The sequence below is a fragment of the Elgaria multicarinata genome, chromosome 1 (assembly GCF_023053635.1).
Source record: "Elgaria multicarinata webbii isolate HBS135686 ecotype San Diego chromosome 1, rElgMul1.1.pri, whole genome shotgun sequence".
Lineage (NCBI taxonomy): Eukaryota > Metazoa > Chordata > Lepidosauria > Squamata > Anguidae > Elgaria > Elgaria multicarinata.
Window position 1 is genome coordinate 49,898,225 of NC_086171.1, and position 21,910 is coordinate 49,920,134.

At 39.8% G+C, this 21,910-nt stretch overlaps 1 protein-coding gene across 3 annotated transcripts in view; it reads right to left on the reverse strand.

The window, feature by feature from the left end:
• The window catches only part of ARHGAP21 (Rho GTPase activating protein 21), a 149,314-nt gene that overhangs the window by 94,552 nt on the left and 32,852 nt on the right, over window positions 1-21,910 (reverse strand). For 2 of the 3 annotated variants that reach the window (XM_063127603.1, XM_063127589.1), the window contains exon 1: window positions 12,932-13,061. The exons of the other annotated variant lie outside the window; for it this stretch is intronic. In XM_063127603.1, coding sequence (XP_062983673.1) covers window positions 12,932-13,015 — 84 coding nt within the window. In that variant the 5' untranslated portion in view covers window positions 13,016-13,061. Of the gene's footprint in view, window positions 1-12,931; window positions 13,062-21,910 lie in introns of those variants that run through there. 3 annotated transcript variants of the gene reach the window in all.

Here is a 21,910-nt window from a genome sequence, read left to right on the forward strand (position 1 = left end):
CCATATATTTAAACATGTATAGTTTTGAAATGTTTGTTAAATTGGATAAATCTCAGCCGGGTTAATAGGTTTTATCCTGACTTGTATTTAAGCACTCACCTGGTAGCCATCTGTGAGAAGAAATTGTATGCAGGCAAGTGAGCAGGATGGCAGAGGAGAGATGGAGAGCTCCATCCCTTCTTTGTGCCCAGAATAAAAGCGAAGCGGCTATCAGAGGAGAGAAGTCCCCTCCTCCGTGCCCAGCATAGGGATGCAGTGGGCTGTTGGAGGTGGGACGGCTCTCTCCATCTCTCCTCTGCCAGCCTCCAGCAAGCTATTATGTGTGTGTGTTTTTGCAGACTAAATCTTTTGTGGGTTATTTACAAGGCTAGTGGTATTCTGGTGGAGGCCATTACACACATATTCTGTCAATAATAATTGCTGAGATCTGAGCAAGTTATTTACAGCCACAGGATATCATTACTATAAATGAATCCTATTTAACATGAATATAGACAATCTGTTGCAATGGGCAATAACAGGTGTTAACCTCTGAACAGCAGGGGACGGCACATTATATTGAATGCATTCATAAATGCAAATAGATATAAAAGGGTACAAATAACCTTGATGTGTCCAGTGTGGGAAATCCTGTACACACAAATACCACCAGAGAGATTTGGTTTTATTAGAGAACTATATTATATTGGAGAACTATATTAGAGCAGCCCCTTTAATCTGTTATCCATGTGAAAGAGGCTTCACACATAGAAGGGGCAATGCAGCCATGTCACTAGGCCTGGCCCCTGAGATCCATGCATTGCATGTGGATTGACTTCTTAAGAGGGGAAGCCTATGTTCATAGAGTTCTATGCAAGAGGGAACGTTGCACTATTGGGTTTCCAGATTGTGTGGAAGCCTTTACATCCCTTTCACATGGATAACACACGTAGGCTTCCCCTCTTCAGACATCCACACACTGCGGATGGACATCAGGGGCAGGACAATGGGACAGTGCCAGCTATGTGGTCTTGTTAACCGTTTCATGCATGAAACCCCCTTCAAATGAATACCATGTAAAAAGGACTTTTCCTGTGAGGTGTTCAGATAGTCTAACTACATTCTGTTCTATTAACTGAGATAATATTGTCCTACATTCCTATGACATTCAGTTTGGAAAGGCTCAAACAGCAGTGCTTCCGTTGTGCTGATCTTCTCCAGCTTCGTGATAAGTGGTTCTTATTTTTTCTCTTTGTTTCCCTATATAGATACTTTATATATTTTAGATCCTTAGTATAAGAGATTATTGCTGTTAGAGATGTAAAATTTCTGCAAATTTTGAAGCCACGGAAAGAAAAACATTATTTTTTCAGACGGTTTTGGAAAAAACAGATTTTTTTGGAAAAATTGAAATAATGCAATATTAGCACTTTTTACATATTGAAAAGCACTTTGTTACTTTAGGAACATAAAATTATGTCCAAGTTGGTTTGGCATAAAATTATTACATTTGGTATATTTAGGGTGGATTCCTGCATTGAGCAGGGGGTTGGACTTGATGGCCTTATAGGCCCCTTCCAACTCTACTATTCTATGATTCTAGAGTACAGTGTATTCAAACAATTATTACAAACTGAATTTACTTTTTTAATATATATTTTTCCCTTTTTGATAACAAATGAAGCTACAAGCTCCTGAACTGTTAGGAACACCTGAACTGTAAGGAACCTCTTTGGTTTTGCCAGTTTATGAGCAGGCAACAAATAAATTAAAAAAACAACAGAGGAAACCATCAACATTAGTAACAAAGAAAATTATTTATAGTCCTCCACGGTGCCAAGCGGACATAAAGCACCCATTCCCATAAAAAGAACTAAGAAAATGGGGGACCAAGATCCAATGAATATGCATGAAATTTAAGCAGACTTTTTCTGAGCTATAGCTATCACTATCAGTTCCAGTCTCTGCTTCAATGGTAGTGCTGCCCCCTAGAGGCAGAAATGCATCTTGCTCTTGCATTTGAGAATTGTAGTGTCAATTTACAACCTAGGACTTGCTTGTCCTCACTGCACAGAAATTGTAATAATCTAATACTTTACATAGTTTTTAGAAATCATTTGGAGAAGTAAATACCTGAACAGCTTGTCTTAAACATTTTATTCATCATGCTAAAATAAAACATCCCATAATCCATTTTTTCTTCATTTTTTTCAATTTTTCAGAAAAAAACCCAAAAATGGAGGGAAACGGGGGGGAAACCATTTTTTTCCTGAATTTTTCTGGGTTTTTTCCAGGCTCTCACATCTCTAATTGCTGTAATGTTATTTTTATAAGGGCACCTCTGTCCCCATAAATACTTTTGTACAAAGTGTATTTCATCTAGATTTCTAATCTCTTAAATCAATTCAAAGCTATCTGAGGACTCACTGCAGGCAGTTCAGTTCAGCTACATGTCACTTCAGCAAGCAGCCATAAGCCCTCCTGATCACCATTCAGTGCAGCCTTAAAATGCCAAGTCCAGTGGAAGTGCCTTTACCTCTGAGCATCTGTCACTTTGCTGGCAGGCCCTTTAATGCTGTCAGAGCTTGAGGAGGGGGGGGGGGTCTTGCACATTCAAAGAAAAGCTCTCTTAAGAAATCCTTATTATCCTGTGCTAGAAAGTGAAATAAAGGCCTTTAGGTTGAAGCAATAGAATACTGCAGCCTTGTTCATCCTAAGAAGGGATCTGCCAGAGGCAAGGAAGTGCAATTAAAATTAAACCTAACAACCTGCATAACAATACTAGACTAAAATAGTTATTCATAGAAGAGCTATTAAAATTATCCTGTCTCATTTCTCTCTCTCTCTCTTTTAATAAGATGCAAGAAATACACCGAAATACAAAACTGGAAACTGATTGAAATAAAGACAGACTTAAATATGTAAAGAACCCTTGCTACTAGAATTGAAATAATGGCAATGGACACAATACTTCTCTTTTCATATGGAGCACAGTTCTCATATAGCAGGAAGGAAGACTGCCTGGCCTCTCTGACTAAATGGAAGAAGAGGGCCGGGAAGCCTTCTTCACTTGCCAAAGGCCACCAGCTGATGGAAAGTGGTGAGTGCGCTGGCCCTCAGTCTCCCCAGCAATAAGCACAGCTGACAAGTAAACCAGGTGGAGAGGGAATGGCAATGTAATACTGCATAGCCCTTAGGATAGTAGCCAGTCTTCAGCCAAGAGTGACTTAGAAACTGTCATAGTATGACCGAAACAGTTAAGTAAATCACATTCATTTCTTGATTTCAGAAACAGACGTTTTAGGAAGGGAAAATGTTAATAGAGTACGGATGGCAGGCCAGTCAATTGACCAGTCAAATGCTGACAACTGATTGCCTATTATTTGATCACGGTCAAATACTGTCAAGCATTCCACGAAGCAACGTTTGAATAACTAGCCATGGCCAAAGGCCTATGTAGCACAACAGACTTTACAAACTGACATTTGCTTTTTCTTTCTTTCTTTTTTTTAATAGTGGCTGTTACTTTGCTTTATTTCTGTTTCAATTCCATATTTTTCAAATTTTGTAATTGTAGGCTAAATCTGGTGTTCCAGGATAAAAGTGAAAGAAAATAATTGTTCACCGTATTATTCATATTTTCAGAAACCTTACCTAGCACTATTAAAAATTATAATTTATTATCATTTAAGTTAGCTTCTATGGGTAGTATCTTATTATGCTTGTAGGAGCAACTGCTTGTATAATGGGCCTTTCATGCCATGGCAATTGTCTCATCTTCCTCTGGTGACTATGGCCATAGCTAGATGGGGCGAAATCCCGGGGCAATCCCCGAGATCGTCCCTGTGCGTCCGCATGACTCAGAGGAGATCCCGGGATCAGGGAGGGATGATCCCTCACTTGCCCTGGGATATTGCCCTCCCCTTTAGGCCCAGTTTTCCCACGGTCTCGGGCTGAGCCCGAGACTGCAGAATGTGTGGCTGGGCGTCGCAGTTTGTCCCAGCTCCTTGTGGTTCCTCGCAAGAAGCTAGGACCCGCGCATGGGGCGCAGAGTTCCTCAAGAGCTCTGCGCCCATTGGGGGTGGGGTGGGGGGAGCAGGGATTTTTTTTTAATAAAAAAACCTTACCTTTTGTTAATAAAAACAAAACAAAATGGAGGGGGCACCTCTCCCTCTGAGGTCATCATGCACCGTGTATAAACGGGGGGAATCTCACGATAAAATCATCGCGAGATCTTCACCCTTTTATCTCGCAATAACAGGTAGGTCTAGCTAAGGCCTATGATGAACCTCGGGCCTTCCACCTGACCTTGGTGTGAGGAGAGAGCAGGATATCATACCCACAATTCCACTGTGCTGCAGCTCAGATATTCAACTGGACAAGCAAAAGCCTGAGCTTTCCTTTCTAGTGTGGAACTGGAGACAGTCCCAGCAGTTGTACAGTGGCTCAGAGATGGGGTTGGTAGGGCATCCCCACCAAATCATCTAGCCTCCTCCCCAGCTGTAAATATGGAAATGGGAGCGGTTGGCAACTACAGTGTTTTGGTTGGCTATCTAGAGCCAGCCAAAATGTGTGGACCCCTGACAAAAGTATAACTTTTTAAAAAAATTAGCATAGGCATCAAACGTGTTTAATATTAAAATATCTTTGTTCTAAAACAGTTACTATTTAAAAGTACTCCAACAAGTGTAGGATGTGTTCATGTCATGCAAACCTGGCAAGTGTAGGTCATGTGAGGGTTAAATAACCCTTGCATAACCCATAATCTATTTTATTATTTATTTTATTTTAAAATATTTCTTACCCACCTCTCCCTCCGGATCGAGGCAGGGAACAACATCAAACACAAAAATATAAAATACATAAAACTAATTAAAAACATAAAACCAATACATTATTAAAATCCTAGAATCTTTTAAGACATTTTAAAATTCAACTGGGTAGGCCTGCCGGAAGAGATTCATCTTTACAGCTTTTTTAAATTCAGAAAGACTATTAAGCTGGCAGATTTCTCCCGGCAGGCCATTTTACAGTCTGGGAGCGGCAGAAGAGAAGGTCCTCGGGGTAATGGTTGTCAGCCTAGTTTTGACTGACTGAAGAAAATTCTTCCCAGAGGACCTTCTCTTTTGCAGCTTTTTTTTAAAGGTTATGTGAGGGTTGTTTAACCCTTGCATGATCTATTTTAGGGTTATACAAGGGTTATTTAACCCTCACATAATCGAACCTTGCCAACAGGACAGCCTCTAAGCAGAGGTTGCATTCTCAACCTGGTACCCATGGGCACCATGGCTTATCATGGGTTAAATAACCCATGATGAGTTATGGCATGTAATCTGAACCCAGTCTGTCTTGGCACTACCACAGAATAGGCCCTAAACTTGGGCATGATCCAGGTACCTCATATGGCAAGAAACCACAGGACAGAGCAGGGGTAGGCGGTATGCTCCAGAAGTTTTGTATTGCAACTCCATAATGCCTGACCACTGGCTGGGGCTTATGAGAATGACAATCCAAAACATCTGAAGGGGATCAGCTTACCTATCTCTGGAATATGGCCTCCACAAAAAAATCTCAGGTTTTGGGCAGTTTTGTGTTCGTGGAAATAATTCTGGTCCTAGGCTTTGAAAGTCAAATTCATCACTTTGAATTAAGCCTGAAAACAAACATAGCACTGGAATTTTAAATTCCAATCTACCAGTAAGCATTTTGAGAGCCGCATTCTGGAGCAATTGAACTTTTTGAACTGTTGTCTTCTAAAGCAGACCTGTTTAGAATGCATTACAGTATTTCAATTTATCCATTTTAGAGAGGATCACTGTGAGTTTTATAGATGAACAGCACATAGAAACATTATAGGGAGACTGAAACCTTTCCTAAATAGACCCATGAACAGCATCCTAGATTTGTGTCCTGTTCATGGATGCTGCTCCAGAAAAGGTATATGATGTCAGTACTCTGATGACAAATAATGATGATGATGATGATGATGATGATGATGATAATAATGTACTCTGATAACACTCCTAAAGGTACTCATGTGACTACTTGTTAAAAGATTTTTTAAAAAATCAGAGACGTGCCTTACATGAATAACACCTCCCTTGGTAGTCTGTCCAACTAATAGTAACCCATAGATACACCCTGAAAAATAAATACTCACAGACTAAGGTCACAGATTCAGTTTCTTTCACTGTTGTGGCATTCTCACAATGTGTACTTATGTGTATACTGGGGACCTCAATCCATCTTAGTGACTGCGGGTGAGGACAGATAATTCCTATGACCTTGACTATGTGTTATCAGATTCCAGAGGTGGTGATGGCTTCTTAAACAACTAAAACCATTATATATGTGTGGTAAAGCTAGCCTGTTTATTAAGAGGGTGCATGGGGAAAATCTAGAAAGGCATCAATTTGGCCACAACAGGGGTTAAGAATCCAGAGAGAGTCCTGACCTGAAAAACTTAGGAAGGAAACTATCTGGACAACAGGATGGAATATAATACATAAGGCTGAGTGCTAGAGCAATATATTGGGAGTAAACACTACTGTGGTGACAAAGAAACAGTGTCTAGTATGTTTGTGGGCCCCAATCCAAAAAGCATTTTTGACCAAAGGCTAGTGTGTTTACATGGTTACCACATTCACAGTGCAAAAAATGTAACTAACTTTACAAACTGAGAAGCTACTGTGAATTTCCCAGGCATTTTTAATGAAGAACAAGTGGGCTGTGCTGAAAGACTGAGTGACAGAAGAAGATCTACAGCTGTGATATGAAACATGTATCTGCAGCTTTGAAAAGCCATAAGGAATGCTCTCTCTATCACTTCAATAAACTACATAATTCAATGCAAATTAAGGACTGGCCACTGATGGAAAGAAGCATTTTAGAAAGAGTGACAGTGCAATTCTATGCTGGTCTTCTCAGAAGTAAAGTATCCATTATGGGACTTATTCCAGCTAAGTGTGTATAGGATTGCACCATGAGGTGGGGGTGTTTTGTTTTTGTCAGTTTAATACCTGCCTAATGGAAACCCTAATAAAGATTTGGTTGTTGAAAGTACTTGCCAGATGGATGAAATTCTTCATTTATTCTACAGTAGGAGAGCTTTCAATTTCATTCCAGCCACCCTATTGTTTGTCTTACACTACTAAGAAATGCAAACAACAATAAAGCAGTTGCCCTCCTTTATGTATTGTTCTCAAAACTCCTTAGTTTAGTATACTTGTTCTTAAACAGTATGAATGTCATCGAATGCAGCAGTTGTCGTCGGGAGCTGCCCCTTTCCATCATATAATGCCACTACTGAGGAAACTGCACTAGCTGCTTATTTGCTACTAAGACAGGTTTAAGGTGTTCAGAGAATCATAGAATAGCAGAGCTGGAAGGGGCCTACAAGGCCATCGAGTCCAACCCCCTGCTCAATGCAGGAATGTTATTAGTGTATCAGTGCAGGAATGTTATTAGTGTATAAAGCCCTAAACAACTTGGGACCAGAATATTTAAAAGAGTGCCTTCTCCCTTACCAGCCTGCCCAGTAACTGAGGTCATCAGAAGAAGTTGGAGTGGTTCTGCATCAGGGTTGTTTTGATTTAAATCAAATTGATTTAAATCATGTTTAAAACATGTTTTAAATCGCTTCTCTGAAGGAGTCAATTTTAATTATTTAAATCACAGTTTAAATTACTAGTGAGGAAGATTCTATTTAATCATTTTTAGTAGAACTACACTATTGCTTAATATAAAGTTAATACATTTACAGAAATGAAGGTTTCATTAGAAGGTAAGTAAACAATAAGCAATTATTCAGAATTGTTTTCAGATTAATTTTCATCAAACAACGGGATGATAATTTGGTCATTTTAGTATTAAAGCAGAATGAATTTGTGAGATGAATTCAGGAGATGAACCAGCTCCAACTTTTTACTAAGTAATTTAAGAAAATTTTAAAAAATCTAATTTAAATTTTAAATATCTGATTAAATTTAAAAAATCAGATTTGAAAAAAAAACACCTTTGATTTTTATCAACACTGTTTTGCATGGACTAGCAGTCCATTTGGTGTCCACTTGGAGAAGAGCTTTAAGTGTAACAACCAAATCTCTGATGTCAAGCAGACACCAACATTGTTTCATTTTATGCTCCTGTTGAAGACATTTCATTTAAACAAGCCTTCCTGACTAACTACCCAGGGTTTTATTGGTACAAACTGACTTTAAAGGTTTTAATTCTGTAATTCAATAATAATAATAATAATAATAATAATAATAATAATAATAATAATAATAATAATAATATATCTCCTTTTTATTGTTCATCACTCGGATATTTTATTGGATATAGAGCAGTATATAAATCTTGTAAATATATAAATACATATATAAATAAAATATAGGAAGGTAGAGAGCAAACATTCCATTTTCATTTCAAGAGATAGCTACACTTATAAATGGTATTAGGCACACTATGCAAAATTGGAGGATGACTGCAAACTACTTGTCTATGCAGTGTGCATAAAACTTGGAATTCCTATTCAAAGTGAAACAGATGCAATCATATTTTAGTAAGATTTCCAGTCCTGCTATCTCACATTCCATTTGTCCCCCTAAATTGATTTTCTTTAGAATGGCTACCTTGAGATCTGTGACTCTGTAACTAGGGAGGTTAAAATACTCACCAACTGGCTTCTTAATGTTTTTTATCTTTATATCCTCTGGCGTGACTACTCCAGCGAACCACTCAGCATAATGAACAGGACAAAGCACCTCTGGTAGTAACTTACACTTAAATTAAAAGGTTTTACATCGAATCATAAGAGACCCACAACCAATTATTTGGAATGATCCTGCTCACAAGAATGCAATTGGAAGAAACCGATGCTTGCTTATACGCAACCTCCTAACTTTCAACAACTATTCATTAGAGACAAAAGGCCCTCATTTGACTCAGAGCTAGAAACCAAATCTTGTAACAAATCCAAATGCCAACGATGCTCCTTAATCAACAGCAACAATGTAATTAGCTGTTTCAATGGTACAATCCACTGCATTTAGGGAAGAAAAGGGTTCACTTCTGTAAAGGATCCACCTTATTTTTTTCTCAACTTTTCAATCCAGTGGTGCAGTTCACACAAATACCTGATCACAAAATGGTCCAGTTTATACAATTCTTCCCCCTCAAAATATGGGCAGGGTAGAAGGGAGGAGGACCAGCTCACTTCTTCACTATGCAAGGATGGTGCCAGCCTCATTTAATATATGAACTATATCCAAGACAAGAGACAAAACAGAAAGACAGTGTGGTGTAGCTGGACTGGCAACATGGAGACCTAGGCCCTTTCTACACCTAAGGGTTATCCCAAGAAAATGAAGGGATCGTCCCTGCCTGCTCCCGGAATCCCCTGTGAGTCATTTGGATGCACAGGAACGATCCAGGGACGATCCTGGGGGAAAAGGCAGATGTAGAAACGGCCCTAGATTCAAATCATGACAAACAGAATGGTGTAGCCGCTAAAGTGTCGGCCTGGAACTAGAGAGACCCAGGTTCAAATCCCCACTGGAACCCAGCTATGATACTCACTGGGTAATCTTGGACCAACCACTATTTCTTGAGCATAACCTTCTTCACAGAGTTGTTGTGAAGGTAACATGGTGGAAAGAGAACCATGTACACTGCCTAGAGCTCCTTGAAGAAAAGGTAGGATGTAAATATAATAATTAAACCAATATCAGTTCTCAGCACCAAAGCTCACAAGGTCACCCTGGGAGTAGTTTGTTATATCTCAGTCAACTTTTATTGTGAGAATAAAAAATGCTGTAATCCCCATATTCAACATACTTAGAATTCTGGAGAAAGGATAGAATAGAAAAATTCATAAACAAACAAGTTGTCTATTCCTCCCTCCTGCCCAAAACATGCAGCAACGCAAAAGGCATCCCTAATAAAATACCTATATAGCTTACTCTGGAACTTAAGGTTTTATTACTTCTCTTTCCACATGACTAGGCAGAAATCTGTTCAGAAAAATGCTGTATACTTGGATTGCGATATAATCTCGATTTGAGTCTATCTTTTATTAACTCATACCTCCATGACTGCTTTTTAATAAATGTTTACTTTTGTTAGTTGCCCAGCCATATAAACCACAGCCCTAGAGTTTACAAATGCCAAGATCCACCAAGATTTACTCAGACAGTTTCACTTAACCCATGTGACCCAATTCCACCCTTTGCTCTTAGGTTTGATTGCTGGTCTCTCCCGTTCTTAGTGGTGCATCTGGGCAGATGATTGCTTGCCACAAGTTAGCCAAGTGATTGAGAAAAGGGCAGACTCAATAATATACAGAGACCCATCAAAGTGTGCAGATCTGAAATTATTAAAGGCCTAGAAGATTATACATTTCATACAAAGAGCAGCATTTGACCTTTTAGCAGGCACATCCCATTTCTGCTTGGCCATAAACTATTCTATTCAAACACGCGGTCCTTAAATGAAGTTTCCCTTCATTCACTATAGAATGTAAGCTGCCTAAGTAAATCTAAGCTATCTTTCTCCTTAAAGAAAAAATAAAGAAAGAAAATTGTTCTAAAAATATTAAAACACTTTCATTTTTACACTCAGTTCTAAGGTAACTGACATACCCCCACCTCATTATCAGCCAAATAATTATTTGCTATGAATATTAATAAGCATCCAAGAGACCTAATTTATGCCTTTCTAAAACAAATATGTAGTAGTGGCATACCTATATGCATATACTTCATCGTATGGATGTAGGCTAAGTTAGTTGATCTTAAGCAACACTGAAATCGGTGGGACAAGTTGGTGGTGACTTAAATCCCACTGATAGTTCAACAAAGTCTGGGTGCAACCAGATACGTTGTTAGCTCCAAACAATGCATGATTTCTAAAATGAAAGATACCAGAGCCAGCTCATACCTGGGTGCCATCCTTTGCCCTGAACCTCCCACTCCTATTCCTGATGTGGTGTGACTGTTGTGACGGAAAATAGATCTACAAATGAACATCAACCATGATGGTTCAGAGACAGATTTGCAGTTCCTGGAGGGTAACCAGGAGGGGAAAGCTCTTTACCTCATGCTCTGTTTGTGGACTTCCTAGAACCATCTGGGTGGTTACTGTAAGAAAGAAGATGCTGAGGTAGACAGACTTTGGTTCAATTCAGCTTTTGTACTTCTAATGTACTTATGGTTACTCTGTTCTCTTGCCATGGGTTTTCCAGCAGGAAACACTTCCTTGCATAAATAAGCCAAGCTACCCTAGTACTTGCCAGTGGAGCTTGTTAAAATGGCAGGCATTTTGCAGCTCTTCAGAAGCTGCAGTTGTGGTGACTTGGTTGGGGTCTCCCTGGGCTCACCTTGAGTAGCTTCTCTGCCTTCTTCTTCAAGGCAACCTAAATCATAAGGCAGTTGTAGGCAAACTGGTACTCTCCAGATGTTTTGGACTGCAATTTGCATAATCCCTGAACATTGGTCATACTGGCAGAGGCTGATATAGTCTAAAATATGTAGAGGGAACTGGGTTGCCTACCCCTTTTGTAATGCAAAGGATTTATCAAACTAACATGGCCAAGCTGTGGGAAGAATACCTACAGTGGGAGGGACTTAGCCCACTTTCTGCCACTGCAGGAAATATGAGAAAGGAGTTCCTCTCACTATTCCTATAGTGCAACAGTAGCAACATTTATTAGAACAAGGACGGAGGGGTGAGCTGGACGGTGAGCAAAGGACAATAGGGGGTCCTGGAGTATCAGGCTTACCCTCACCACATCGCCTTGCACTGGGCCACCCTGTTTCTTTGTAAGGTTTCAGAGTGACCATGAGACACTGGTGTGTGTGTGTGTGTGGGGGGGTGTCTGCTAATTCTTTAAGAGCTGGCTCAGGTTTGGGGTGAGGAAGGAGATTATATTGGGGGTGGGGTGGCTTTGGAAAGTAAACCCTGCCTAAAGTTGGGTAAAACCCAGCTCCCCACCACTCCCCAATAACACATAAGCATTATGTAGCTGGGATAAGGTAAGCCATCTTCCAATGCACTCCACCAAGCTGTCCAGGATCAACTTGGATCCCCTGCCTCCCATCCACTCACCTATTGCTTCATGCGGGACAGACAATTGCAGTTACCACTCACCCCACATACACCAACATACACAATCCTGCCCCTAGCACTGAACATCCCCTTCATCACACACTACTACCACCACCACCTCTCGGTCTTTTCTATCATCACTTTTAGATACAGAGTAATTTCCGATCATTTGTCCTTTACTCTAAGGCAGAAGTGAATTAAACTTGAACAAGCCCAGATTTTAACATTTTAAAATAGAGAAATCTATCTTGATGAAATCCAACCCGTACTAGCCCAGCTATTCCCTCTAGTCAGATAAACAGTTTATGTTGTATATGTTAACTTTCTATGTTTTTAACTTAATACGTTTAAGTGAGATTTACTTCCCATGCAATGACAAACTCCTAAACCCATATATGTGTAAAATGAAGGGTTTCATCAGTACAATAAATAAAAGAACCATGTTAATGAATGCTTATATACATGTATAATATTTTTCCTGAAACAAAGCTATATAACAACTACAGATTTATGTATATGCATGCTTTTAAATCAGTCTGCCCCTTCAGTATCTCTCATCGTTCTTGAACAGAACTGCCTCTTACATTGCTGCATCCTCTACTGCAATGTATCCAGTTAAATCTTTTGCAGAGGCAGTTCTAAGTAACCAATTAAATAGATAAACTAAGTTATCTACAGCAGAAAAGCACCCTTAATACACAGCTGATTAGCATTTACTAAATATTATGACATACATTGTGCAAGATGGGAAAATGAGTAGGGGAGGGGAACGGACAAGGTTGAATTTGTGCCTTTTGCATAATAATATTTTGTCTTCTTGATAAACAACTAAATATAATGGACAAACCTGGCCACTCCAAGCGCAATACAGGTTACATATCAAACCCCAGTTGTGGTTGATCATGCAGTCTAAAATCCTGAACTGGGCCATGACTGCCTATAGCGCAGACTGCATCTCTCTTCTGACTCAGCTTTTGTCCCTGTAGTACTCAGATCTGTGAGCTATGCAGTGAAGAGATTCAGGAAAGAGGACCTTTCCCTCCCTCCCTCTCTCTTACGCTGCCAAGTCAGCAAGACAGCAAACTGCGGAGTGCTCTTAAAATGCAGGCTGGTAGGGCCAAATTTTTTATTCATAAGAAAGGGAGAGGGGGAAATCCCTGAATATTTTGGAAGCACTCACACAGCAAAGCAAAGAACTCTCAGTACCCTTTCCTGAAAATTGAAGAACTGGGTGTAATTTTAAGGCTACAGTCCTATGCAGACTTATGTGGGAGTAAAGCCCATTCATTCAAGTGAGGTGATTCAAATTAAACATGCTTGTCATTATTGCTAAGCATGTAATGTATTTTAAATTAAGTCAACTGTAGGGTGCTTTCACAAGTCCTGAGAGCTCAAAATATCAGACCTGGTTGTTTTAAAGGTAGCAAATATTTAACCAACTTTATCAATCTGTTTTCTTCACTCTGAGTGCATGGAGAGGCTAACAAAACAGTTTTCATTTTCCTCGAGTCAGATAGAAAAAGATAACCCTAACCCCTGAAAGGACCATACTCACAGGGAAGGTTAAGACACTTGGTTAGAAAACAAGTGTCTTGTTTTCTAACTAAAGAAAAGGTTAAGGAATGTATGTAAAAGCCAACTTACGCCACTCTGAAGTTTCCAAAGAAAACTAACTGGAAAGTTAAGTCTTCTGAGAAAGGAATATACTTATATTAAAACTGAAGTTCTAACTTTGTTCTAATTTGGAGCTACTGTAGCCCAGTGCCAAACAAATGGGGCTGTAAACCTGTAACTCACTTCAAATCTCACCCATGTTATGAACTCACCAGATGGTCTTAGGCAAGCCACTTTCCCCCAGCCCCCACCTCACCCCACCCCATCTGCAATAAGGCAATAATAATACTAACCGTACAAAGTTGTTGTAAGGATTACATGATTACATTACTATATGCTAATAATAATTCTTCAGTAGTTCTGTACACATTTTTGAAAAATGCTGTATTGGGTGGCATAATATTGAGGATAAGGAGAGGAAATTATCTTCTGAAGGGTAACTATAATATTACTTTCCCCGTGCACAATGGTAGAAAAGTGAAAATTGCAAAAGATAAAAGGGAGGCAGGGGAGAAAGATATTGTTGAGGAGGCAAGAGAAAACTAAAGAGTAGATCAACTGGCAGCATGTTTCACTGCAAGATAAAATTTAGTTTTATTGACTATTCTAAAGCCTTTGACTGTGTGGATCATAACAAACTGTGGCAAGTTCTTGGTGGTATGGGGATACCAAGTCATCTTGTCTGCCTCCTGAGGAATCTGTATAACGAACAAGTAGCAACGGTAAGAACAGACCACGGAACAACGGACTGGTTTAAGATTGGGAAAGGAGTACGGCAGGGATGTATACTCTCACCTTATCTATTCAACTTGTATGCAGAACACATCATGCGACGTGCTGGGCTTGACGAATCCAAGGCTGGAGTTAAAATCGCAGGAAGAAACATTAACAATCTCAGATATGCAGATGACAGCACTTTGATGGCTGAAAGCGAAGAGGAGCTGAGGAGCCTTATGACAAAGGTGAAAGAAGAAAGTGCAAAAGCTGGGTTGCAGTTAAACCTCAAAAAAAACCAAGATTATGGCAACCAGCTTGATTGATAACTGGCAAATAGAGGGAGAAAACGTGGAGGCAGTGACAGACTTTGTATTTCTGGGCGCAAACATTACTGCAGACGCTGATTGCAGCCAGGAAATCAGAAGACGTTTACTTCTTGGGAGGAGAGCAATGACAAATCTTGATAAAATAGTTAAGAGCAGAGACACCACACTGACAACAAAGGTCCGCATAGTTAAAGCAATGGTATTCCCCGTAGTAACCTATGGCTGCGAGAGCTGGACCATAAGGAAAACTGAGCGAAGGAAGATAGATGATTTTGAACTGTGGTGTTGGAGGAAAATTCTGAGAGTGCCTTGGACTGCAAGAAGATCAAACCAGTCCATACTCCAGGAAATAAAGCCAGACTGCTCACTTGAGGGAATGGCATTAAAGGCAAAACTGAAGTACTTTGGCCATATAATGAGAAGACAGGATACCCTGGAGAAGAGGCTGATGCTAGGGAAAGTGGAAGGCAAAAGGAAGAGGGGCCAACCAAGGGCAAGATGGATGGATGATATTCTGGAGGTGACAGACTTGACCTTGGGGGAGCTAGGGGTGGCAACAGCCGACAGAAAGCTCTGGCGTGGGCTGGTCCATGAAGTCACGAAGAGTCGGAAACGATTGAACGAATAAACAACAGCAAATAAACTGAAAGTGTCCGATTACCCGCTCCCCCAAGATTCCTACAGTTATCTGAGAATCTCACAGAGAAGACAATTCTGCTTGTTTAGTAATGAATAGTTCTTAAAGAACTGTAAATCCAACAATGGATCTGTTAACTGTCAGTTCTGATTTCCAAGCACGACCACAAAGTTAATAATCAATATAATCAGAGTTGGGAAAATACCAGTCATAGCATTTTAATGGGTCTTCTACAGTACAGTAGAAGGTATTAGCACCAGCAATATTGGTTCTATATACTGTTAAACCGCCATATGCTTTAGAAAGAGGTAAGCTAAAGCTCAAATGAGTAGCCAATCCTAGTGCAAAGTATCATTTCCTCCTTTAGAAAAAGGATGTGGTGGACATGATAGCCTTACTCCCTTGTACAGCAGAAGAGCAGCCAAGAAATTTCCAAGATTTTTTTTTTTAAAAAAAAAACCCAATTCCAACATGTCACGTGACAAATCAAAAACTATGATCACAACCAATTAAGCAGAAGAATATTGGTCCACATGTCTTCTTTATTAATGTTTACAGTATAGACACTTCGATTAGAGCCATTAAAATCATTATCTAAAAAAAGTTCATAACTGACATTAAAATAGCTTTTTGTTGACCCAAAGCCTTATAGGAGGGGAGGAAGAGTCCCACTTGAAGTTTCTGCAAACTATAGGCCTAGGCTGTCCAATGTTGAAACTTAATAACTTTCACTTAATTTTCTGGTAAGACAAATTGGGTTTGCCTTGGCCTACCTTCAATCACATGCTCAACCAAATTTATTATTGCCCACAATGAACAGCTAATTGCTTTTTCCTTTGGGAATAAGAAAACTATGTTCACATAGCTGCAGAGCACACCAGTAGTTTCAGATCAAGGTCACTGTCACACAAAGCCACTGCAGAAATGAGAGGGTGGGGGGAGGAGAGAATGTTCATAGATGCCTGCCAAACTCTTTCTAGGTAATTTTCTTCTGCAGAAATGCAGTGTAAACAGGTTTTAAGATATTACATGCCAAGGAAATCCAAGGAAAACAGACACATAGCTTTCAATGCTACTGTTATCGTTTGTGAACCTTATAATTCTGTAAGCACGGGTCTGCAATCAAAATTAATGCAAACACTTTTAAAGCCCTTCCATACTGCAGCTGTCCCACAAAACCATGCTGGAGTCGCTAAAGAAAAAAAACACCTTTTCTCCCATTAGTAAAGAAAACCCAATTTTGAAGTCTGCAAATGTTGTGCTGATATTAGATCATTATGAGATTCTGGCTGCCAGGGATCAACACCACACCATCCATTCTATATTTGTTGTACAGTAGTGTTCACAGATGTATTATGTGCAGTTGGACACTCCTTCGAACTAATTGAGCAAATGTACCCCACGTTGTTTGCAACAGCAGCACAGCAGCATTATTAATGCACCCCCTTTTGTATGAATAATTAATTCCTAGAAGTCTGGATAGCATTGTACAGGAGTTGTTATTTTTCTAAAAAAAAAGGAAACAATTCCTTGGTGAAACAACTTAAGATCCAGAGTACGAGTGGGCAACATACAGCCCATGGGCTACAACTGAAGGCCTGGCAGCAGCAAAAAATGATGCATTTCACTTTAAAACAAGGCAAAGACGCCTTGTTTTGATGCAAATTTGTGCTCCTCTGGGGTTTCTGGGAGCACAATTATGCATTAATAAAACAAGTTGCTTGCTCCCAGTTTGCCCTGTTTTAAAGTAAAAAAGCAGCATTTTCCCATCACTGAATTTCAGCAACAATTCAGCAGCAGCAATTTTGACACTGGGAGGAGTGGGGGTGCAGCCTGGGGTGGGTTCCAGGGGTGGGAAATTGGCCCCTGGACCCTCCAAGGTTGCACATTCCTGATCTAGAGATACAACAGAAATGTTTTTCTTTTCTCTCCACTTTTCACAGCAGAGAGAAAAGAAAAACTATGCACAGTAATTCAAGTATACTTGTTTTGCATAAATTGTAAACAGTGAGTAAATTTTGTTAGGCGGTAAATTGAATTCAAACCCACACTTAGCCATTAAACTCATTGGATCAGTCACTTTCTCTCAGCCTAACCTACCCCACGGGGATGTTGTGAGGAAAAATTGTCAGGCAAAACCATAGATGCTGCTTTATTTATTTATTGCATTTTTATACCACCCAATAGCCGAAGTTCCCTGGGCAGTTCACAAATTGCTTTGAGCAATTTAGAGGAAGGGTGCGGTAAAAATACAACCAATAAGAAATTACTTCAACAAATAGAAAGGAAGCATGAAAAACAGAGTAAGACTTTTTAGTTAGAAAGTACAAAGAGATGGAAAACCATATAAATGGATCTATCTAGCATTAAATGATCACATTAGAGTGAGACTCCAAATTCAGATTCCCTAGCAAGGAGTGGAGAGACCAGAGGAATACTCCCACGCTGGCTTCCATCCTCTGCATTCTACTGAGACAGTGCTTACTAAGATTACCAATTATCTTCTTATCGCCAAATCTAAAGGCCTGTTTTCAGTTCTTATTCTTCTGGATCTTACTGTGGCCTTTGATACATTGATCATGACCTCCAATTGGCTACCCTATGTGACCTTGGATTCCGCGAATCTGTCTATGACTGGTTTGCCTCCTATCTTGCAGGTCGCTTATTTAGCGTATGTGCTAATGGCCACTCATCTTCTTCTTTTCCCCTTCAAGTTGGGGTGCCACAGGGCTCAGTACTTGGCCCTTTGTTGTTCTCTTTATACATGTTATCGTTAGGTAATCTTATTCATTCTCATGGCCTCCAATATCATCTGTATGCAGACGATACACAATTGTATCTCTCTTCTCCTGAACTTTCTTCTGACGTTCAGGCTAGGATCTCAGCCTGTTTGTCTGATATCTCAGCCTGGATGCTTCAGCGTCGCTTAAAACTAAACATGGTGAAAACAGTTTTGCTTGTCTTCCCTCCCAAACCGTCCCCTAGCTCTTCATTCTTTGTTACTGTTAATAATGTCACACTTTATCAGGTGGAAGAAGCTCGTAGTCTTGGCTTCATTTTTGATTCTTCACTTTCTTTCTCCTCACATATTGAGGCTGTAGCCAAGTCCTGCCGTTTTTTCCTATATAACATTGCTAGGATCCGTCCGTTCTTATCTGAATCTTCTGCTAAGACCCTTGTCCATGCATTGGTTATCTCCCATTTGGACTTCTGTAATCTTCTTTTGACTGGTCTTCTTTATGCTCCTCTCTCCTCTTTGGTCTCTCTTCACCATTCGGCAGCCAAGATTATTTTCTTGGCTCGTCATTTTGACCATGTTTCTCCTTTGATGAAATCTCTTCATTGGCTTCTGATCCCATATAGAATTCAGTATAAGCTTCTTTTGCTGACATTCAAAGCGTGTCATGGTCTTGCACCTTCTTATCTTTCTTATCTCATTTCACTTTACCATCCCCCTCGTACCTTCCGTTCTTCAAATGTTATGTTGCTCTCCCACCCAAGAATTTCTATCTCTCTTGCCCGGCTTCACCCATTCTCTCTGGCTGCCCCATTTGCTTGGAATGCTCTTCCAGAGCAACTATGTACCACAAGTTCCATTGTAGATTTTAAAACGCGTTTGAAAACTCATTTGTTTTCAATAGCTTTTGGTATTTTAGCTTGATTTACTGTTCTTATTACTATGAGTATTCTCTTATTTCTGCTTTGTGAACCCCTTCCCCCCCTTCATATGTTTTAATGTGATTTTAGATTGTAAGCCTCTAGGCAGGGTATCGCTGTTTTATTTGTATATTTTGTACAGCACCAAGTACATTGTTGGTGCTAAATAAATAAATAAATAATAACACTGGACGGGTACAGTTAAGGTGCAAGATACTTACTTTCTGTGTTTGGAAAATGTCACATTCCCACAAAATGCTACTTGAATGGAGATGTCTGGATCCTATGCAATAACTGAGTTGCTGGAAACAGAAACTGTAAATTTATGGCAAAGAGAACATAGCTTCGGCTATGGGGCGGTATATAAATGTAATAAATAAATAAATAAACTGCTTGGGGGGGAAGGCCTTGCAAGCAATTTCACTGTAATTGTACTAGCTATATTTTCACCTTATTTTGTCACAAATTTAAAATTTCAAGGTCACTATAGTGTAAATAAAATATTGTTAAGCCTTGCATGATGGTATCTTCTGGCACTGGGCCATTAATTTTCCATTGGTGTTCTACTCTTAAGTATAACTACATAAAATATGTCACCTTCTCCCACAAGAACCTGCCTGTACATAAAAGTCATCCACAGAGGTTGGGCAGGTGACAATAGGAGTGAGAATCATTTCTACTGCAGAATCCTCCCTGCCTTTAGAGAGGCTCACCTGGTACCCACTCTTACGTCTTTTCAGTGCAAGGTGAAGACCTTTTTTAAAAAAAAATCAATCCCAGGCCTTTTAAACTAGTTCAATTGGCTTTTATTCTCCTGCTGTGATTTTTATGTTTTTAGTGGCCATTCTTATTGTCTGATGTGCGGTTTTATTGTTTTAATTATTTTAAATGGCTTGCTCCTCCAGGAACACTGAAGGTTGTGATATAATAAATATTTTGAGTTGGATCTCAAAGGATGCAGTTGTGGTTTGAGTCTTTTTGGGATTATCACTTCACAAAATAAATTTAGGAACCTGGATGACACAAAAGCATGGTTTGTGATCACTTCATTACACTTTCATATCACGAGACTGTGCATTCCCAAACAAGTTCATCTCCTTATCCCTGATTCATCACTATTACCTATTAAAATATAGAAAGAGCCCGACTGGATTAAATTTTCTGAAAGAAAGAGAATTCCCAATTGCCCTTTATTAAAGTGACTCTTGGATATGGACTTTGCAAACTGGTGGTGGAAGTGAGAACGACCTCTTCCCACTGGCTGGGATGGTTGCACCCCAGTAGCTGTGACCAATTATCCATGCTACTGATTCAGGTGCAGACAGGTTTTAGGCTTGGAGGATCTACTTTCTTTTTAGAAGTCCAGCAACCTCAGCAAGGTGCATATAACCCAGGAATTTATTTTCAATACCAGAACTGAGCTCAGTAAAAAAAAAAAAAAACACTCCTGGTCACTCCCTTCCCTCTCCATCTCAACAGCCTAATTTAGGAGCGGGTAGCCTTTTGTTGTTACTATTAAAACACGTGGGAGTCAGAAATTCTTGGTGATCTACTGAAAATCACCCAGAAATCTACCAGTAGATCCTTATCAAACTCTGCCTACCCCTATAGTAAATACCTTTGTAATGTTGACTGTGCTAACTACTCCAGCCTTGAAAGGAATGCAAATGTTGCCACAAGCTATCACAACCAGTTATCTATAGCACAGCCTGACACACTATCCTCAGCATAATAGATCAACTCCTTTTAAACTTAAGACCTCTGAATGCTGTAATGAAGTCAGGGATTGCTACACTAGAAGAGCTTGCAGGTTTCATCTGATCTCCACCAGCGCCCAAGGAAACAAAACACACTTCATAGTAGCATCTCATCTGTGTGGGGTTTTCCCTCTTTTTATTTTAGCTTAATTTCTGTGCTCTAAGTCAATATAAAAACAATGTGAGAGCAACCCAAAAGGTGTTGTTTTTTTAATTCACGCATGCAACTACTTTTTTAAAATTCAGAGTACAGAGTTCAAACTCTTTTAAAATAAACCTTTACTGGGCATTACTACAGCACTGTTTTACAAATATTTGCTATGGCTGCAGAAGCAGCAATCTTAACGCTGAATCTCTTTAGTCCTTGAATAATAGTACCAACCAGTGGTAGGCATGAATATTCAAGTGCTAGGTGTTTGTTCAAAGCCCAACTATTCCAGTTAACTAATAGGCAGACATTACATGGGTTGTCCAAACATTACCAGCCAGCCACAGCTCCAACCATTCCATTGTTACCATCCCTTTCTAAGCTGCTCTTAATACACAACAGCATCTGGTTCCAACAGCCATATTTCTTACTGATACTTTGCATGCATAAGATCCCTGGTTTAATCCCTGACACCTGCAGGAACAACTGGAAAAACTTCTGCCTGAAACCCTGGGGACCTGCTGGCAGTAAGTGTCAATAATATTGGGTCACATGGACCAATAGTCTGACTTGGTATAAGGCAGCCTCCTATGTTCACAGGTAATGGAGCATGAAAGCTAGAACTGCAGCACATGACCACTTGGAGAGCAGGTGTGCAGAATGGGTAAGAACTTAATGTAAAGACAAAATTTAACTAACACTAAATCTAGGGTAAACATAGAATAGAATGACAGGTGGCTTGCTTGTAACTGTGGTTCTTCAAGAGGTCATCTGGCATTTACATTTTATGCTGCTCTGCACCTGCATGAGTCTCAATTGGGAACTTCCAATAGCTGAGAAGCATTTTAGGCGGGAACTCCTCCCCCACCGTCATGGTATTGTTCTGTGTTCCCACCCTATCCCTCAGTTCCTCGAGACAATTGTTTGATCCCGAACTTTTAGGACAGCCGAATCATCGGTATCAACATAT